The sequence below is a fragment of the Drosophila tropicalis genome, unplaced genomic scaffold (genome assembly GCF_018151085.1).
Source record: "Drosophila tropicalis isolate 14030-0801.00 unplaced genomic scaffold, ASM1815108v1 contig_158, whole genome shotgun sequence".
NCBI lineage: Eukaryota > Metazoa > Arthropoda > Insecta > Diptera > Drosophilidae > Drosophila > Drosophila tropicalis.
The window spans coordinates 8,986,396-9,007,128 of record NW_027172602.1 but is presented as its reverse complement, the minus strand read 5'-3'; the positions used below and the strand labels follow the sequence as shown (position 1 = coordinate 9,007,128).

At 36.3% G+C, this 20,733-nt stretch overlaps 3 protein-coding genes across 6 annotated transcripts; 2 read left to right on the top strand and 1 right to left on the bottom strand.

Annotated features, from left to right (window-relative positions):
* Positions 1 to 709: 709 nt before the first annotated feature.
* LOC137586358 (serine-rich adhesin for platelets) lies at positions 710 to 17,911 on the bottom strand. 4 transcript variants are annotated; one of them, XM_068302367.1, is made up of 7 exons: positions 17,755 to 17,911; positions 8,652 to 8,706; positions 3,210 to 3,305; positions 2,701 to 3,133; positions 2,097 to 2,646; positions 1,841 to 2,020; positions 710 to 1,687 (listed from the first exon to the last, which is right to left on the bottom strand). In XM_068302367.1, the coding sequence occupies exons 3-7, from the start codon at positions 3,256 to 3,258 to the stop codon at positions 1,577 to 1,579; spliced, it is 1,323 nt and encodes a 440-aa protein (XP_068158468.1). In that variant the 5' UTR covers positions 3,259 to 3,305; positions 8,652 to 8,706; positions 17,755 to 17,911; the 3' UTR covers positions 710 to 1,576. The 4 variants fall into 4 exon arrangements, with proteins under 4 accessions (XP_068158468.1, XP_068158479.1, XP_068158474.1 ...); XM_068302378.1 differs by having other exon boundaries at positions 1,847 to 2,020; XM_068302373.1 differs by lacking the exon at positions 8,652 to 8,706.
* Positions 5,967 to 7,942, top strand: LOC137586965 (uncharacterized). Its single transcript, XM_068303179.1, has 2 exons — positions 5,967 to 7,615; positions 7,674 to 7,942. The coding sequence occupies exons 1-2, from the start codon at positions 6,209 to 6,211 to the stop codon at positions 7,797 to 7,799; spliced, it is 1,533 nt and encodes a 510-aa protein (XP_068159280.1). The 5' UTR covers positions 5,967 to 6,208; the 3' UTR covers positions 7,800 to 7,942.
* A 659-nt stretch (positions 17,912 to 18,570) lies between the features above and the next one.
* LOC137587020 (uncharacterized) lies at positions 18,571 to 20,422 on the top strand. Its single transcript, XM_068303252.1, is given in 5 exon segments — positions 18,571 to 18,947; positions 18,949 to 19,026; positions 19,520 to 19,571; positions 19,643 to 19,785; positions 19,844 to 20,422. Coding segments are annotated over 5 exon segments (969 nt in total). The 5' UTR covers positions 18,571 to 18,725; the 3' UTR covers positions 20,318 to 20,422.
* The last annotated feature ends 311 nt before the right edge of the window (positions 20,423 to 20,733 follow it).

Genomic DNA, 20,733 nt, shown 5'->3' with positions numbered 1-20,733 from the left:
AAAGAAGATCGAAAAACATTAGTCTAATTTGAAAATAAAGACATGAATTTTTCAAATACTCCAAAAATTGCCTAAACTAGCGCTTAGTAAACAGAAGGTTTAATGGTCCTTTAACTTTAAAAGGACATATAGCTTACATAGTTACAGTTCAGGAAAGTAACAAAGTTTCAGTGAATTGAAATCCTTTTATGGCGCTCTGAAAGTGATAAAGCCTTTGCTAATCCTGGTTGAAATTTGACCCGAACTACTAATATAATTGAAGCTCTTATAAACAAAGACATAGTCAGGGTCAGCTTGATCTCCTCCATTATCACCATCTTTGGTTTTCGATAGATGCTTTGTGGCCCCCCTCCCTGCCATCCACATATTTTTTCTTCCATCTTCCCTTGGAATACTTACTTTGTGCTAATTGGACTTGAGAGAAACTTGAATAATAGCCTCCTGATGGAATTCAAACAGATACATATATACATATAAGTTCAAAATTGTATATTTACCATTCGATTTTGACATATTTTTTTGTTGTGGCGTATGCAACGAGTTGTCTGTGTGTCTGAGTGTTGGTCTGTGTGTGTGTGTGTCCGTGGTTTGGTGGTATAAAACTTTCTATGAGCAAAATTGACAAAGAGACTTTGTGGCAGTAAACAGTTGGTATTCTTGTTCATATAAGTAAGTATGTATATATTAAATATTGAAACAATTTCGTGTATTTATTTTGTTTTCTCTTTTTAATTTTTTTTTCTTCTTTAAATATATATATCTACATATACAGACATAAATGTGGATGTGTGTGTGAGTGAGTGTGTGTGTTTATTCATTTAGCTTTTTGCCGTTGCATTTGATGTTTAAATTTAATATATAATTACATACATATATATATGTATCTTTGCACTATATGCTAAACTGGAAGGAATGATTGCATTTTAATTGTTGGACACACAAAATTTAAAGATTAAATAAAATATAACTAACATATCTATAGTTCTTTTTTTTTTGTAAAAATAAGGAAAAAAATTGACAAAACCAATTAAACATAATATAAAAAATAAATTAATTTTCATGCATAATGTAAAAGTATAGAGAGAGAGAGAGATAGAGAGAGAGATTTTCAATGCTGTTGTCATTAAGTTATTCTCGTTTTGAATTGAAGTTTCCTACTCATGACAACAAAACTCAAAACTAAATGAAGAATAATAATTTCTGAGTAAAAACAAACATTGCTTACTTAAACATAGTTTTGGTAGTTTTCTCTTAAAACTAGTTGCTCGGTTTGGTTTTTTGTTTCCGTTTTTGTTTTGTTTAGTTAATTTAGTTTGTTGTTTATCTATTAATAGTAAATACATACATATATATATTTTTTTTTTGTTTTTTGGGATAATCCCATTTAGACTTAAATGCTACGCAGCTAATGATTATGATGTTTATGTTTTAACGGGGAGGAGAAATAAAGAAATTAAAAATTGGAACAAATAATAATAATAAGAATCATAATAAAAAAAAAAAAAAAAATGATGGAGGATTTTTTAAATCGTTAAACAAATATACATTCTAACAATCGTCGGCCGATGTAGATAAATTAAAGCTTTGTATGTTTGACAGTGTCCGTCCAATAGTTTTGTATTGTCATCGCCTCCAAGGAATTGAGAAACGAATCATTGTCCAGGCTATACATCTCATCCGAGTTATCCTAAACCAAAGAACAAAAAAACAGAAATGATTTTGATTAGTATTCACATAAAGACATGGGCAAAGGCATTCAGATATCGATTGATTATGATTTCTGAGCGTGATATCGATTGGTTGTCTGAGTGCCCTTGTTTGTTGTTGAACGAGTCCTTACACTCACCCGCATCGTGCTATCATCAATATAGACACTTGAATCGGGTTCACTCAGTGCTTGTGGTTTATTGAGATATCGCCTGCGATATAGGACAATGCCAATGGTGCCCACTGTGCAGCAAATGCCAAACACTGTAAAGCAAATGGCTGATATGGCCCCAGCATCCAGAAAATAGGTTCTCTAAGGGCATAAAACAGAAATATTTATTTCTTTCTCTCTCTCTCTTGTTAGTCTTTCTTACTGAAGTTTGGCTTACCTGTATGGCCAGTGCCTCAGAGGAAATGTTACCCTCATCGTTGCCGCCACCATCATAGCCGGATGCGGCAGCAATACTTGGGGCTGCCGATGCTGAACGCGTTAACAGACTTTTGGTATCGCTCGAGAAATTGATGTAACGATTGATGTGCTTATATTCAGCGGATAAGACTTTCGATTTACGTGATCGATGTTCACTTTCGGCCCGTCGCAGTTCATCCTCTTTGTTGGCATTCTCTAAGGTGAATGGGGCCTTCTCACCCAACAGTTCATCGCTTAGCCATTCGGTATTGATTTTTGGTGTTGATGGAGTTGCCGATCCGCCACTGATCAGTGGTGATATTTTTGTTGTTGCTGCCGTTGTCGTTGTTGCTGTTGTTGTTGTTGATGTTGATGTGGACAACGATGAGTTTAATGTCGATGATGATAAGGGGGAAGATGATGATGGTGATGAAGTGGCTGATGTTGTTGTCGTTACAATTTCTGTTGCTGAACTGGTTGCAGCCAAAGTTGTTGTCTTTGAATTTGAGGTATTGCTGCTGCCATTTGTACTGAAAATGAAATGTAATGTTGACTTTATATAAATACACAAGAATATAGCTTACCTAAAATTCGTATAATTGTTGAGTTGATCTAATGTAAAATCAGCTGAGCGCTTAAACTCATACTGAGACAATTGTTGTTCATCGTTTAGCTCAACAACGGCTTGGTCCTCGGACTGATTGTCCTCGTCATCTCCGTTCGTCTCCTCCTCCTCTTGCTCTTTGTGATCAACATCTGAAAGTGTCTCCCCCATCGACGTTGTGACCATTGAAGATCGACTGGCTGCCGTTGTTGGCCTTAAAGTCAAATCCATGATGTTACTCTGAGTGGCTGTTGCCCAACTTTGGCTAGCCGTTGTCTGATATAATTTTGTTGTATGCAATAGACGATCTTCTGTTTGTCCCATCTTAATAATCTCTGAACTGGCATCATCTCCGTGTCCCACTGTAATAATCTCTGAACTGGGATATGTGTAAGCGGCAGGCAACAATTGGACTAAGTCAAAAAATAAATAAAATGAGATGATTCGTATTAACTTCTTCTTAAGAATAGACCAAATGGGATCACTCACCACCTAGCCAGGTTATCCAAAACCAATGTGACCACCAGTAAAACGTCATGATGCGTTGCGTACTACGATCTTATGACAACTATATGGGAAACAACGCTGTAAGAGATAAGGAGAAAAAGATTCATCGTATAACTAAATGAGTCATCATATCAATATGCCTGATGCCCGCTTTTGAAGCCCATGCCGATGATGAAGTCATCGAAAATATTCTGTTTCGCTCACAAAAAACGAGTTTCCAGACCCGATCTGAGAGGAATTGCCTTTTTTGGCCACGGGGATAACCATTGCTAAAACTGTTCGAAGGTCGTCGACTTCCTTTTGTCTGCCATCTCAATGGGCTCATCTTCTTAAGCCCAACCCACATCCAATAATAACAATAATAATAACTAAATTAAAAAGTTGTTGTAACTTTTGTGCTTAATTATAATTGTTACTTGTGCCATATATGGCATTTACCATTTTTGGAAACAAACCCCTCCCCCTCACACACACGCACACACACACACACACACCCCTTAGATCCAGCTGAAGCGTCTTTATTTGCGTTTCTGCTTAACAAACGAAACGTTTCATTTTAAGAAAAAAATTGGTATCTCCAACTTAGTATTTGGGTTAATGTCGAGACCAGGCATAAAAGCCAAACTGAACACGGGACAACTGAACCGTGGATTGAAGTGTTCTTATTTATGGTTGTTGGTGCTCTGTATTTCTCGTGCTATTTTTGTTGTTGTTTTGTTTTTCGCCAAGCTGATAAGATATTGTATAGATAAAAAAACAAAGGTTGAAGTGACGACAAGTAACAAAAAACGTTCGAAAAATGAAACCGAAATCGGACCTACATATAGTGGTAGCCCAGTGTAAAAGGCGAGTTTAGAAGTAATGTAAACAACTTATTCATTTGGCAAATATTCCTTTAAAGCCCATCGTATAAAGTTCAATAAAGTTTTCTGACTATTTCGAATCAATTTTCAAATTAGAGAAGCTTCGGAGATGTTAAATATAAACCAAGTGCTCCATCAATGGATGATCGGTATTATTAACCAAGTGCAGAGTGTCTTTTTTTATGGCCAAATTATTAACTCTTTTTAGTGACCTAGGCACTGCTTGCATGCAACATTTGTAAGTATATGTATGTAGGTACTTATTGTTGGTTTTTATGGGCTCATGAATATTGCGTATACGCCACATGGTCCATGAAAAAAAACTGCGACACTTTGTGCATAGCATGAGGCGTTAAAGGTCAACACGAGTGTGTGCCTCTCTCTCTCTCTCTCTTTCTCTCTGTTCGTTTTTTGTGGCATAATGAAAATTCTAACAGTTGGCTACAAATTGAAAACAAAAGCCACAAGAATAAACAAAAAGAGAGAGAGAGAGCGAGAAAGAAAAACGTACAAAGCATAAATTAAAAAACTTGCGAACCGTAACGAATGACACCATACTCCGAAATCTTGAATCTAAAAAAAATGGAATCGGATTCGGAATCTAAGCTCAGCTTCAAGCATGAAACGCTTGAGCAAATTGACGAAAAGCCAAGATTTTGTGGCCAAATGAAATGGAGTTAAAGATGGCTAACTAAATAATAATGGTTAAAACACAAAGCTCATCATTATGATCATCATTAGATCATCTGATGACCAAGCTGAAGGCAATGAATAACAGACTTTGATACATGATACCCCCCATAAGACTATTTGTGAAAACGAACTCAAGGCTAAAAACTTCTCTCTTGCCCCGTTTGCCACACAGAAACCCTTTGTTTGTGGCTCAGAGGCTTCTCTTGTGTCTGAGACTTTTTGCATAATGGCAAAAGCGAAAACCAGGCATGAAAAGTAGAAAAAGTCTAGCAAAAGCAAAAGGTATGTAAAAACCAGATGCACTTTCATATGCGAAAGTTAAGTACGAGAAAAGTGGAACAACTGAAATGTGGGGAAGGGGGGGAGGGCAGAGTGCAACAACATTCATTCAAATCGTAGAAACAGAAAGGGAAAAATTAAGGCAGTGCAACAAACAAACGACGACCACCGCCATCAGTAGAAAAGCCAACCAACCTTCAAACCTTCAAGCGACACACAAAACTGAAAACACAAGCAAAAATTGAAAAGGCGGCAACCAAATTGAAATAATTAGTTGCAACAGCACAATTATTATGCAAATGCCAACAACAACAACAACTTGGGAAAGAAGGGCTTAAAGAAGGGCGGGGCGGCAAGGACGGTGACTGGGGCGGGGGTGGCCATACATACATACATATGTTAGATGTCGTATGGGAAAGTTCACGCTTACTTTCTAATGCCAGGCCAGGCGGCACGCGATGTCACAATGGAAAATTAAAATGGGAATCGGTTTTTATTTGTTTGGCAGCAACTTGGCTAACTATCTAACTACCAAAAACCGATTGACTACTTATGAAAGTCAAAGATTTTCAAAACAAAAGCCATTTCGGTTAACCTCTTCAAACAGATCTACATATTGAAAGAAATTTATCTTTTATTGATAATATTAAATATTGAAGAGCTTCTTGAGTCGCTTTTAAGCCTTTTAGGTTGATTGGAAAATTATGGTTATGATACTTTGATTAAAAGAATGCTTAAAATTGAGGACAGAAGGAAAGATTTCCAAATTAGAATCTACTAAGAGGAAACAAAACTTGATTAAGCATTTTCTCTCCCAAAAAAATTAATCTCCACAAACAAAAAACAAGCCCCTTCTTTGATTTGAAATAGTAGTCATAATTTGAAAAGATTTGTAGGTATAATGCTGGGTGGGTTTTGAGGTTTCAGTCACTTCTAGATACTATTTCAATACAATCGGTCCAAATAATATTGTAAATCCTTCTTAACTTTTTTTTGGGTTTTTTCGTATGCAAACTTTTTGCTTGTTCTCACCTTTTAAACCACGTTAACACAACTATTTCTCACCAAGTGAAAGCGCAAGGTCACCATAGAAACTAAATCCTCTTAAACTAGGCCAAATTTATCGATTACATTGATCCATTCATTATGAAGAACGTTGCTAAACAAATACGAAAACCATCAACTGATTCCCGACATTCAAAATCTTCATCCTCAACGGGATGGCAAACGATTGCCGTTTCGGAAATCGCACAACAATCACAAGCCGGAACTCAGGTCCTTTCCGAGGCGGATTTATCCTTATTGAATGCCATAGACGAGGAGCCAACCACTGAAGAGGGTCAGAAGCTAAAGCAATTGTTTCAGAATCTATCAATCAGCGATCAATTGATATTGTATAACGAATTCCGACTGTTGCCGCAGGCCTGCAATGCGCTGTGGCGTTCAAAATATAAGAAATTGGATTTTCGTAAATTGGAAAAGAATTTGAGTGGCGGATCTTTATGCTATTTCCTCAACTGTATGATGGATCATTTTAAGTATGTATACTTTCAGGCCGATCGTTTGCAAGCCAATCTCAATGTGTTAGAGAAGGCCGGAGTGAAATCTTTGAATAATGTGCAACATTGTGAGCTCTTGATGATGCCATCAGGAACAAGATCCCCGTCCGACTCCGAGACCGAGTCTGTGTCATTTCTAAAGTCCAAGTTGAGCAAACATTGCGATGGTGAGGGCGATGTGGCAAAGGAGAAAACTAAATGCAATATGGCTCAATGGCCATTGCATGCCTTGCCCAAGCTGCTGCGCAATTTGCGCCGTTTGAAAATCTATTGTGACGTCCAAGTGCATTTCATAGAGCACTTCAAGAGTCTGCAGCAACTAATTCTGTATGCGTATATCTCCCAGACGGCCCTTACTGGCATCCTGGAACGCTGCACTCATCTGAAACGTTTATTCCTGAAGGCAGACACCAATAATCTGCATATCCATAACATTGGTAAGTGTCGGGAGTTGCAGGATATCTCCCTGCCCACACGCCTCTTCAATGAGGAGCGCGAGAGGGTAATGGCTCTGCCCGATCTCCAGCTATTGGAGCTCACTCACTGTGAACGGAATCCCGATGTGACATTGGAGTGCCTCCGATTCATATTGGAACAGCAGCGAGCTGCCGATGTTGAGATATTGCAATTGGATTGCCGTTGCTTTGACGGTCCCCATTGGATGCAGTTTGTGGGCCTAAAGCACTGCACCCGTCTACGTGGCCTGGTTCTAATCAATTGTCAGTTTAATGATCGAGAGATTGCTGAATTAGAGATGCCAGCCATTCAAAAGTACTTGGTCTTTAGCAGCTGTCACGATCTCAAGGAATATCAACTGCTGGACATGATCAAACGATGTCCGAACCTATGTGAACTCTATCTAATCGATTGCCCTCAATTGACTGGCCAAGTGCTGCAAGGTATCTATCGCATACGCCGTAGTGAGACAGCCGATTTTCCTCTCAACATTGTTCTTAGTCGCTGTAAGCAATTGCGTGATGATTATCAAAAAACGGTAAGTGAGTAATAGGATATGTCAAAAGCCGATTAACATGGCATTATTTCTATTGCAGTATGACAACTATTGGTACTTTAAGCTTCCTTTTATTAAAGTGGAACGTATGCAGGAGGAGAATCGAGCCATTGAGGATATACAAATTTTCTTTTACAAAAAGGATCAAGCCATGAGTAGTCATTAAAAAAGAAGTTTCATCTTTGAGTTAAACCAAAATGCCTGAAGAACGATCATCTCTTATCGTTTACGTTATATTGTTAAACTTTTTGATCTCAATGGATAGTCATCATGAAATACAAATTAGTTGAATATTTCAAATCACAGAAATTCATAACATTCTTTATTGTCTAATTCCATATTTCTTTAAGGTATATACATATTATTATTCAGTTTCAATTACAATAACTTCCTCTTCTTAAATATTCATGTTTTTTTCTTTTCATAATTATTTCGAGAGTATTTGGTAATGTTAGAAAATGAAATTGTCAACTCACTATGCAATGAAGATGATGGACACAATTGATTTCTTTCTTGAAAGCACTTTCTTTCGCATTGAAAAGTGAAATTTTGTTTGTTCATTGTTTGCTAGTGCTGAGATTTATTTCCGATTTGTTTTCCGAGTAATGTACAAGATGGGAGAGGGTGGAATCTGCGATTACAATGAAGCTAAAAGTAGCAAAGCAATTCAACACTAAGACATTCTTCTTTGATATAACGAAAGATATCATTTTTCTGAACTATAGCCAGCCCACTCACTATGTAAGATCTAGTTTGATAATTTTGCATATGGTTTTTGCTCGTTTTTGTATTATTTCGATTGCCGTCTGAACAATGCTTTTGTCTAAAGACCGTCTGGGCATATGTACATACATATGTGCATGGCATTTCACAACTTTTGGCCTACACCATTGGAGGAATCGAGGAATTGTTGCACAAATTGTGAGGTCTTTGTTTTTGCATTGCCGGGTCGGACATCTTCCCATAGTGCGACTTATATACATATAAGTACATATATACAATACAGATAGATACTTACAAATTTTGCTAACAGTTGGTAAATCTCTTTCTTAGTCCTTGTCTTTGCTGGCCAACTGCAAGGAAAAAAATAGATAGAAAAACCATCTATGAGAATAAGAATGTTGAGCTGAGAAGGGAAGGAATTCAGCTGATTCGGTCCCGTACTGCTTGAATACTGCTCGAGTTAATGTTGGCCAAAATGTGAATACACTCAGTTTTTAAAGGGTATAGATATAAGTAGTCTATCATACATACTTATATGTATATATTTATATTTATGTAGACAAAAGTAGATTCATCTAACAATCTAAAGGGGCATGCGTTTGTATAATTTTTGTTTTTGCTGCTGCGGCTGCTACGCCAACTTTGATACACTCAGTTGCGCTACACTGCGCTCGGCTGCGGATTCTATTAAATTCAATGATCTTCACCAGCCGGTATAATACTTAATTCCATACCGTGGAGCATATGTGTCAGCAGGCAAAAACTAAAGACGCAATAAGGTAACCAAAAAAGTTAATAACGTAAAACAATAAGAGAGAGACAGAGAGGAAGAAAAAAAAAAAAAAAAAAAACGAAGGAACGTCACACCTTTTGTTACTTGAGAAAGTGAGCGAATTTTTGGTTGTTCTACTGCGATGAGTTTAAACATTGCTGCGAGTCAGGCGAACCCCAAAACTGACTTAGACGTGACTAGAATTCTATATAAGGTGTGCCAGAGACATGCCAATATATACATACATACATATATATAGGTATAAATAGAAGTGGAAGTAGATATGGAAATGGGTTTGGGTTCGGGTTTGGGAATGAAGATGTTCGCTCACAAAAATAAACACTCAATTTCTAATTCCTTTGGTAAGGGGAAACGCTTCTACCCACATAAGTATAATTCTCGATGAATTCTCGATATCTAATAGTTTTCCAAGAAACAAAATGTATATATGTACATGGGTATGTGTACGTACATATATGCATACATATATAGGTTCAGTGTGAAACTCTCTTTTTTGAAATTCAATCTTGTTTGTTTTCTTGCAATTTCAGAGTCTTATTCAATCTTTATGACTAATAGTTAGTCATGCCATTTAAAGGCTTGGGAACATTACATGCGTAAACAATTAAGTTTACAGCAAGTCTGATCTCTTGATCTGTGGTATATATGTATGTATATTATATTGTGGTAAAAAGTTAATCATATAACAATGGTGAATCGAGGTATAGACTTTGTAAGGTAATATCTAGATATATTTATCGTATATAGTTGGATCCAAAATGGTAACAAGTGACATCATGCTAGAATAGTTGTTGAATGCGTTAAGTATTCGGTATTTGCTGTATTTTAGCAACAACAACAATAGCATCTACTCATTGTAAAACAATTCACTAACAAAAGTATGCATTGTAACACAAATTTCAACATCATCACATAGCGTTAATTTGTGAATTATTGTATTCCATAACCTGATTTAGCACTAAACAGAGAGTAAATGGAAAGCCAATGCCCTGTGCACATGTGTACAATGGGACGCATGGGTAGAATGTCGCTTCCGGGCTTGTGCTTGTGCTGTGTCATTTTCAGACCCTCGACCTGGGCCAAGTCAAATCTTTGCCCATAGTGAACAGACTCTGTTTCGTTTTCGTTCGAGAAACAAAGGGTAGCAAAAAGTGAAATTCTAAGTCATCAGAAAACGACAATACACAAATTTGAGAATGAGAATGCCAAGCACGTTCTTTCTTACCCTAGGCACCAGCACCACCTTCAACACAACAAAAACAAAAAACACCAAAGTCGTCGTCTGTGCTTCCAGCTAAGTAAAGAAGAGCCAAACCAGCGAGCACTTAATGTCGGACGTGAGGCGAGATATGTAAAACTACTTATAACCAGAGTTTATTATATTTTTCTCTCTTTTTTTTTGTTTTTAAGTGTCCCCATCTCAGAGACTGGGTTTGAATTGAGTCATTTAGCGCGCTTTGTCATTATTATTTTAATTTGTAAATTTGAAATTTTTGCATCTCTTACTGTTTGGTGGCTAATACATAGTATTGCATTGAATGGCAATAGCCAATTGGTTCATTCAACTTGTTAATACGACCGACGCGGCACGCTAATGATTTGGCAACGGTAAATGGCCTTAAATAGTCTCCCCTCAACCCCCCTCCCACTCCACCATCTTACACTACTAATAAACAGTTTATATACATAGAGTCAAAATGAGTATATTAGGATTTCTAGACATTTTTTCCTCATTTTTGTATATTTCTAGTAGAAAACTTCCAAATATGTCTTGAAACAGAAACCTTCGGTGAAAAAAAAGGCTTCGAAAAGTCTTCTCAAAGAATAATATGAATGTGGCTACTGATTAGAGTTTAATCTTATAAGTTTTGAGAATCAGTTTTTTAACAGTGGAACGAACTTGCACCATAATTTTCAAATGGGCATGATTGCTTACTAAAAATTTCTAATAAACTCAAGTAAATTTAAACACTAGGTATCTTAGTCGTCGTTTACGGCTTTAAATTTTGTGTTTTTTTAGTTTTTTATGTTTTTTTGTTTAAGCATTTGCCAAATTTTTAATAACCATATAATTAAGACAGTGGTTAGTTGCATAATTTGTGTGTTCGATAGCCAAGTACATACATATGTATGTATGTATGTGTGAGCAAGAAGTGCCTAATACATTATTCTAAAACCCTGTCCTCTCTTGCATTCTGTGGCTAACACATAAACTTTCATTTGAACATGTTTAGTAGTTAAATGCCTACTTTAAATCTAATTAATGAAAAGCCATTGAAACATTTGATATCATTTGGCACGCAAGCACAGTCAGTCCCCCATCAACCCCAACCACAACAGCAACCCCAACTTCACCCCTCCCTCCGACAACGACTCTCTATTATATTTCGAATTGCAATTGAAATTTGATGTTATGCAAACCGTAACAGAAGCAACTCTATCAGCAGCAGCACCAGCATCGATGGCCAAAAAAAGTAAAGAAAAAAAACCTTTCTACTGGAGCAGACTTTTACTTTCGGCATTTCGTTAATTGCACTACTTAGCCAGCGGGCGGTCGACTTTCCCAACAGCAACAAAAAAAAAAAAAAAAAAAAAAAGCACAACGAACAATAATACATAAATTTGTTGGATTGTAAAACTTGTCAATAGTTTGTCTTTGTGCAAATTGATTGATTTTAAGTGACATAATATGAATATGCCCCTCCTGCTAGCCATCTCTCTCTCTCTCTCTCTCTCTATCTATTATTATTAATTATAATTAATCAATTTGCCATCTCATGCCTAATCATAATCATAAGGCCTATACATGATTTCCTAAGTAGATAATTGCAGCCCCCCAAAAAGAAGAGAAGTGAAGAAAATCAAGTATGAGGTGAGGGGGATGGGTATATGTGTGTGTGTATGGGGGGGGGATACCAACAACTTGATCATTAGTCAAAATAGTAGGTAAACATACATACATCATACATATGTACATAATGTATAAGCAGATATACATAGATATTTAGTTCCTGTTTTTACGGTTTTGGCCTTCTCCATCTGCGTGTTTCTTTTTTCTTTTTTTGCCTTCGCATCCCATTGTATTCCGTTGCGGATATAAAACTATAAACTGTAAATTATATACCTAGATATGAAACCCACACACACACACACACACACACACACTAGTATCAGAGATGTTGTTTATATTTACTTTTTCTTCCTTTTCCCAAATATTGCAACATCAAATGCATCTTCGATTTCATTTGATCTGCGAGATCTATCAATATCAATTATGGTTTGCATAGTAAGTTCTGCGCTTAAGGATTATCATGATCGACAAGTGTCCCAAAAAAAATTTAGTAAATGCCACACAAAGTTAAAAACAAAACGCACTTTGAAATCTTGCTTTTGGAATGCGAAAAGCGTCTGCCAATTATGGGGAAAATTGTTGTTAAAATATATTTGCATATGCAAATATGTATACGTATATTGATTTAAAAATTAATTTTTATTATTATTTGATGTGCGATTTCAATTTTGGACCAGCTCCAAGGCACGGTGGCTGGAAAATGCTGACCCATGCACGAACATTCACATGAAATACTTAAAATGATATGTGTATGACTTTCCTTTGACTTATTTATCGTTCAGTTTTCTTCTAGGCAAGTGCAAGTGAAAGTCTCTGCAGTTGCAAAAATTATGTAAAACAATCAATCAATGAACAAATAAATCAAGCAGTCTCCTTTCCAAGAGACAGAGACATAGAGAGACAGAGAGAAACCTTAACTAAACTATCTAAAATTTTTAGTTTGGCGTTAATTTTTTTGCCATTGTTTTTTTTTTTCTCTTTTGAAGGGAAGGGGAACAAAAGTACAAAAAACTAGGCAAAAGTGTCATGGATATGCAAAAGCACACACACACACACACACACCCATAAACCCAAGCTAGACTAGATAGATAGATAGAAAGAGAGGGGGATGGAGAGAGAGAAAGAGAGAGCGAAGCGCAGTTACATCCGCTGCACACAACGGTACGTATGAATAACGTCAATTGAATTGACAGTTTAACAACAATTACATAAGCGAAAATAGGTTGGAAATGGAATGGCATGGAATGAGATCGAATTATAGAAGGGGGCTGAGTGGAAAATTTGTCATTCATGGACTTAGCTGGGCTAAGTGGTCAAGTGAAATTCAAAGAAACTTTATTCTAACCCGCAAAAGACTGGACATAAAGAAAGACCGTCCGCACGCCCCTTCCACAACGCCCCTGGATAGGTTTGGGGTTGGGGTTGGAATGGAATGGGACCTCATTAAATGCTTTGAGTGAAACGTAAATTAAGCTAATTTCTAAACCCCCACCCTACCAACCACCCCATGCTTCCCTTGCGATCTTCATTGCTGTTTGTTGTCTAATGTTGTGCAACATATGTGGCACAGTGGTTCAAATAAAGTAAACTCAGATCAAACGCCTCATCCAACTTTTGAGCACTTTTTAAATGAATGAAATGCACATCTTTCTTTGTTTTGATGCTTGTTGACTAAACCCTAAAAAGCAGTTTATATTAGATTTCCTAAGTCTAACACATGTCTATCCATGAAAATAACTGATACAGCAGAAAGTAAATCTAGATCTTATCTTGCCCACTGTAGCCTTATTATAATTAAAAAATTGTTTACAATTTGCAACCAAAAGAAATGTAAAACATGAAATCTCACACAGGTGACGATTGTTACACATTTTCTATCCCCACCTACTCAAATTGCCCTTGGAATCGAATGGATTTTAAAACCGTATTAACATAAATTTCCGTCTGTCGGGCAGATCCAATCATTTTTTGTTTTGGATTCATTTTGTGTTGAGGTGACAAAGCGATTAATCGTTACAATATACACAAAAAAAAAAGATAACAATAAATACCATAAATAAGCATATCATTGCTTTGATGGAAAAATTATGATGAAGACATCAACAAAGATGTTTTTGTTGTTGTTGTTGTTAATGCGATTTGGCAATAATATTTTTTGTGGAGACAACAAAAAAAACCCTAAAAGACAATGAACATTGTGCATCTTGCACCTTTAGTGCAACGGCATTTTTCAAGGCTCTTTTCTCGCTTTTATCAAGTTTTCCCATGAAGCCCCATGATGATGGCCAAATAAATTTGACGGCTTGCGAGCTGACTCTTAGTCAGCCAGTCGGAAAAGTAAGTAAATTTTTATAAACAAAAAATAAAAGGGTATATAGTTGTAATTTTGTTTTTGTTTTGTCACCTGACAATGACATTTGAGTTCGAATCGAAAAACGTTAGTTAGCGTTTCCTCTTTGCTTTTTCCATCAATTTAGCATGCGTTTTGTTACTGCAAATCATTGTAGTAATCTCTAAACGTTAATTTAACTTAATATACATATATGTACATATATATATGTGAAAGTGTTCATTAAAATCCCTTAAAAGTCTGAAACATTAACCCTTTAAATATATTTTCAGGATATTAATTGGATATGGTCTGATATGATCTAGGCAGACCATCAATCTAACTAATGAGAATGAAAACTGGGTTCAAAACGGTTTCTTAGAGAATGTCCTTCAAATTTGCATTCGATGTCAGCTAATACATATGTGTATACAGGTTTTTATTGTTGTTGTTTGTGGTCTTCACACTTTGGTGGCATACACCTGTATGAGTATTAATCAGTTATGACTCAGAATCGGTATTGGGAAAGAATGAACTTTTTATCTCTGACATGCATGTATAGATTGTGGATTAAATCGATTAGATTCGATGGGGCCTGGTCAAGTACATAAACACACATACATATGCAGATAGATGTATGTATATGATAAAAATACATGGCTTTTATGGCAGACGCGTAACACAAAAACAGATTTGGTTCATCAGATGGCACGTGCTTTTGTTATTAACAAAAAGGCCTGACACAATTTGGTTTGGAAAAATTGTTCGATAATGCGGCATCTTTTGTTTTGTATTGGGTCTTTTAATTTTTGGTATTGTTTTCTTTTGTTTTTGTTTTTTGGATAAACGGCCTTGATGAAAGTGTAGCCCTATTTGTTGCAATCAATATCTTGAGATCAATTGAACGAGGTCAATATGAGGAGATCCCACTTTTGGCCAACATCTCAAGTTCAAAGTCGAGGAGACGAATAAGGAAGTTTACTTATACGCTAAGTTAATAAACAATAACAACAAGAGCAACAAAATTTAAATATGGAAGTGGACACGGCTGTTGCTGCTTTTTCTTCTTCTTAGTCAAAAAAAAAAAAAAAAAAATTTGTTCACACGAATGAAGAATTGAAATTTGAGAGATTTAAGAGTCAAACCTTCAGGCCATATAATGTATGTTTTTATGTACATATGTATGTACATATGTTCAATTATGATTATTGATTTTGTACATATTTAACAGTTAACAGTTTGCTTATTAAACAATTCATGTATTCTTTCCAATTGACGGCCTTGGCCTCAATCCGTGCACGGAAGACAAAACATAAAGCAATCAAAGATAAAATCAGGACAGAAATAGAGTCATTGTCCAGTTTTAGTTTTTGTATTAAAAGGATCTTAATCAAAAAGGGTCATGACTGTGGCGTAACAGGACTTAATTAACCCAATTACCTGCAAAAGGTTTGTTTTTCCGCCCATTTCATAGTTTTAATTTTCAATTATACTTAAACTTGGCTCCATTTTGTTGAAGAATGATGTCTGTGGGTTCTAATTGTTCTAATTTCATCAGAGAATGTAAAGAGAAAACAAAAAAAAAAAACAAACGATCGCGATCTAACATTAAGATAGCGACTGATAAGTACATATGTATGTATGTATGTCCAAATCGTTATTGGATTGTAATTTCATTGGGACAATGATCTACCAGGAATAAGTGCATAAATTGCAATTAATTGTAAGACAAATTAATAAAATGCTCCATTTGAGGAAGCCAACTATGTTGTACTTGGCACGCTCCAGCAACAGCGGCAGCGGCAACGGCAGATCCAGCAGCTGATTCAGCAAACTGTTGCTTCTATTTACTTGACTGGCTGCCTGCCTAACTGACTGGCGTCTGTAGAGACCCGGCCCAGTCATAAACTGGTATAACGACTTTTGGTGTTTGTTCTAGCCACACATATGTACATACATATATGTATGTATGTATGTATGTAGATGGATAGATGCTATACTATTGTATGCTATTTGACTATAGTAGAGTACTTGCTACACACACATTCTATTCTCTAGAAAAATGGGGATCCATTTCTTGCTCTCTGTCTCATTTTTTTCTAGCACTATATTGCACTATTGCACTTGGACTTGAAATATATGTAAGTGAATTAAATAAATGGCAGCTAGAAGCATTTATAATGATGACTTGGGCCGATTAACTTCAAGTTTACTCTCATCATCTAAGTGTATCTAAGTATAGTGTAAGTATCTGCTACTAAATGCACCAACATATGTATGTATATGTATGTATGTATGTATGTTGCTGTCTATTAAGTTTAAAACAGAATCAGTGCATGGAAGTTGGCAAAGTGTAAATGATTTAATAATACAAGTAATCATTTTTAAGTTTAACGGTAAAATCAAAGGCTACCAGACAATTGCAGTTAACGTAAAACAGTTAACAATACTGTAAAAATAACAAAAACAAAACAAAATAAAAGTTCAAGTATATTGTTAACCATTTAACACCTGCAACTAGCCTAGGCAGCACCTTCACCCTCTCCTTCCCCGTCTTCCTCTATCTATTGATTCCTGTCTGTTGATTAAAATACTTATTTACAAGCAGTCATAACATTCGTGAATTGGAATATTAGGCCAATTAACAAAACTACGTTCTAGAATATAAACTATTCTCAATCTTTTGCTGGGAAAGTGAATAACTACTTTAACCAAAATTTAATTTATCTATGGTATCCTGAAGCAAATATGACAAAGTAGATCTGTATGATGGCAATTTAAAGCTTTATAAATTGCCTACAAATATATGTATATGTATATTGATAGAAGTTTAATCTTATCTATTTAAAAGACATAGATACAACTACGCCCGCCCTGCTAATACAAAAAAAAGTTAATTGTACGCATTTATCAAGAATGTTGGACTTTTTTTCCCTTGTCTTTGCACTTTTCAAGTTGTTTAACTAAGAATAAATTCCTTCAGGCATCTCCTTGTAGGAAATGTTTAATATGAATAAACGTTAAAAATGTTTTTCTGTGTCAATTGTTGAATTTTCCTTCGTTAATCAGGAGCAGTCTTCCTTATGCACATGCACACAAGGACATTGGCACTTTTGTTGTTTGACTTTTGACTTTATTGATTTTTTGTTTTTGGCTAAAAGACAGAGACAGGTTCACAGCCACACATATATACATATACACACACGCACACAGCCACAGAGAAACAAATACATACGCAAACGCATGCAGTGGCAAACACACCCTTTATAGCCTGTGTATCCCTGGGATACCAAAGTTCTCCAAACAGGCCAATTAAATGCATTTGCGGTGTCAAGTATCAACGAAGAACAAAAAATAAAAAACCAAAAAAAAAGGATGAAGAACATGAAGATTCCTTTGTACTCGCCAATAAATTGCAACTCACTTTTTTTCTACTGTTATTGATAACGCTCTTTATTTGGGTTCAACCCCATTTAGATATTCAATTAACACACATCGCGAAATAACAATAACAACAATAGTATAATTTGGTTATTTTTTCGTAACAATAAACGCGCGCGCACCCGTGCGACAATGGCAAAAATAAACAAATAAGTAACGACTAAAACAACGTACTATCAATCGATTGTAACGACACGCAAGTGTCGATACATTATCGCCAGGCATCGATAAGTAACCGATATGTCGATTGCTATTCGATGCCGTCCGACTTATTGACCACGAATTATCGGTTGTGTTATCGATATAAATTGTCGAAAATGGCGCCATCGCTGTAACGGAAATTTAAAAATGAAAATATCTTGTAGATTTTCATAAACTAACTATGTATTTATATATTAATATTCCTACATTCCCTTATGGAAAGATTGTTAACTGCTTATGGCTGGGCAAAAATGTCACAAATATGAATACAAAGAATTTTTATTTAATAACAATTCACATTCAGCAATGATAAACTCAAAAGTATGTACATATATACTCGCAAATGTATAATTGTTGCGAATTAATAGACTCATATATACAATCGCACAGACACACACACACACACACACACACGTATAAATTATTTACTGTAATGTAAATAAACAAAACATATTCGAAATACTTAGCAAAATGCTCTTTTACTCTCGGGGTCGGCCCGTAGATATTTCACACGAATGGAATCGCCAAAACCGAAACAATAACAATTTCTGGAGGAGAGAAATACGCTGCTTTTCTGACTTTTCACTCGATCCATGATCATTGGCCGGTCGTCATCTCCATTCCAAAAAAAAAATAATAATAATACAAATTCTTGTATTTCGGGATTTTCCATTTGTTGTTGTTAGTGTAATTTTACATACATATTTTTTTTGTTCTCTCCCCTTTTCACAACTTACAATTGTTGGTAATAATTATGGCCATTTCAATGACTTCTGCTGCTGCGTGGCATGCAACAAGTCGCCTCAAGCGTACCCCAAGAATAACCGTTACAAATATGGATCGCAATTATAATGGAACAATGGCTGCTGCCGTAGCAGCACCAACAGCAACAAGTGTCGGAGGCGGAGGAGTGGTTAAAGCAGTTACCAGTGCAGTGCAACCCAAATCTCCCGACAGCCTGACAGCTCTAATGGCCAAAAAAGAGTATAACATCCATGTCGGATGAGGAGATCATACAGGAGAATCTTAAGGAAATCCTTGACCTAAAGTCTCGAGTGAGTAAAGTTTCGAATTGAATATGAGTCATCATGGAATATTGGTTTACCCTTGGAGATCAGGCGAAAAAGAGATTCGATATGCGCGTTATGGAAACGCAACGTTCGTGCACGTTCCCCGTTTCCATGTCCATGTCCGTGTCCATATCCGTGTCCGTGTCGATGTCGGTGTCCGTGTTCATGTACAACGCCATCGTTTTTGCAATTTGGCGCCGTATGCAAAATATTTACTATATCTATACCTCTTGTATATCTATATTTGTATAGATATACATATGTATGCATGATCATGATTTTCAACTATAAACAATACAATTCGAATTTGGTTTTTATGGCTCGCACGGTTAGCCAGCTAGCCAGGTCCACTCGTTGCATGAAATGAGTCATAATTCTGAGACATTCCCTGCCACAAATTGTTTAACAGAGCATCAATGGGAAAAACTTGTCAAACAACTTTTTACTATGATCTTTATTTTTTTTAATTTACCTATAGGAGGAGCGCAAGGCTAACGGACGTCTGGTGGCCGTTATTGTGGCGTCTCTTGGTATTTATTAATTTAAACAATTGATTTTCATGTATTGTATATATGTATATTCTTGGTAATTCCATGTTTAGTGATCTTTTTGGCCATTTATCATGCCTGGATACAAAATTTGGGAGCCATGGCTGGGGTTTTAGTGCCAGCTGGAATTATGCTCTCATATGGTCTTTGGGTAGTTGTTCTGGCCAAAAGGGATAAGCATAAGCGAGCCATGTTTGTAAGGAAAATCACTTTTAGTATTATTGGCAAATCTTCAAAACATAAAACTCTTCCAGGAACGACACATTGAGGAGGTCGCTTTGAAAAACAAATGCGAACTGGAGGACAAACATACACGTCTGAGACATTCATCTCCAGAGGCAGATGCAAGTGCGTCCAGTAGTTTGCACTATGTCAATGAACTGTTGCCAATGCCAAAGAAACAGAAGCATAGACGTCACAGGCAACGTCAGAGGCAAAGAGATTTGGCCGGAACAGGCCATGGCCACGGAAACGGAACGGATGCTTCCTCGTCAGAGGTCACGGTACATCGGAGCGGTAAAAATGGACCCAAAAGGCCAAGTTTTAGGCAAAAGCTATTCGGACAAACCATCGCCCATGTGAAACTAGTTGAGATGCAAGGCGATAGCATTGATTCCAATTCTACAACGGATACAAATTTGGATCCGGCAGAGAAGCGAAAACGATTGCAGCGAATGGACACAATGCTGCCCATGCCGCAGGTGGTGCGTATGAGTTCAGCGCCATAGAACGATTACCTACGAGAAGTGTTGAGCAGGGGTCGCGGGGGGACATGGCCTTGCTATTGTATCGAGAGAGTAAATAAATGTATTGTAAAAAATATAAACAGGAAATACGATTTTATAAATATACAGGAAAAAAAAAAGAAACACGAAAAAAATAAAATGAATCAAAGGAAGGAAATCGAATCAGAAAAACTGAATCTGGTACGGATCTAAGAATTAATTCTTGTTTTTTTTTTAGTGTTCACGTTCTTTCTTGTCTTCCCGACACACATTATTGATTTAATATTGGCATTACAATAGATATTTTTACAATACTATAATAATCTACTATTAATAATGTAAAGTATATTGATTTAGTTTCTTTTAAAGTGAGTTAAGTGGGATATCTGTAAAAAGTTAGGTCAGTTAGGTCTTTCTTA

Excerpts from the sequence above, each read along its gene's own strand:
- LOC137586358 (XM_068302367.1), bottom strand. The coding sequence starts at position 3,258 with ATGACGTTTTACTGGTGGTCACATTGGTTTTGGATAACCTGGCTAGGT. Across the intron at positions 3,134-3,209 it reads TTGGATAACCTGGCTAGGTG|TCCAATTGTTGCCTGCCGCT; the intron begins GTGAGTGATCCC and ends TTTTTGACTTAG. Across the intron at positions 2,021-2,096 it reads CTGAGGCACTGGCCATACAG|AGAACCTATTTTCTGGATGC; the intron begins GTAAGCCAAACT and ends TTATGCCCTTAG.
- LOC137586965 (XM_068303179.1), top strand. The coding sequence starts at position 6,209 with ATGAAGAACGTTGCTAAACAAATACGAAAACCATCAACTGATTCCCGA. Across the intron at positions 7,616-7,673 it reads GTGATGATTATCAAAAAACG|TATGACAACTATTGGTACTT; the intron begins GTAAGTGAGTAA and ends TTTCTATTGCAG.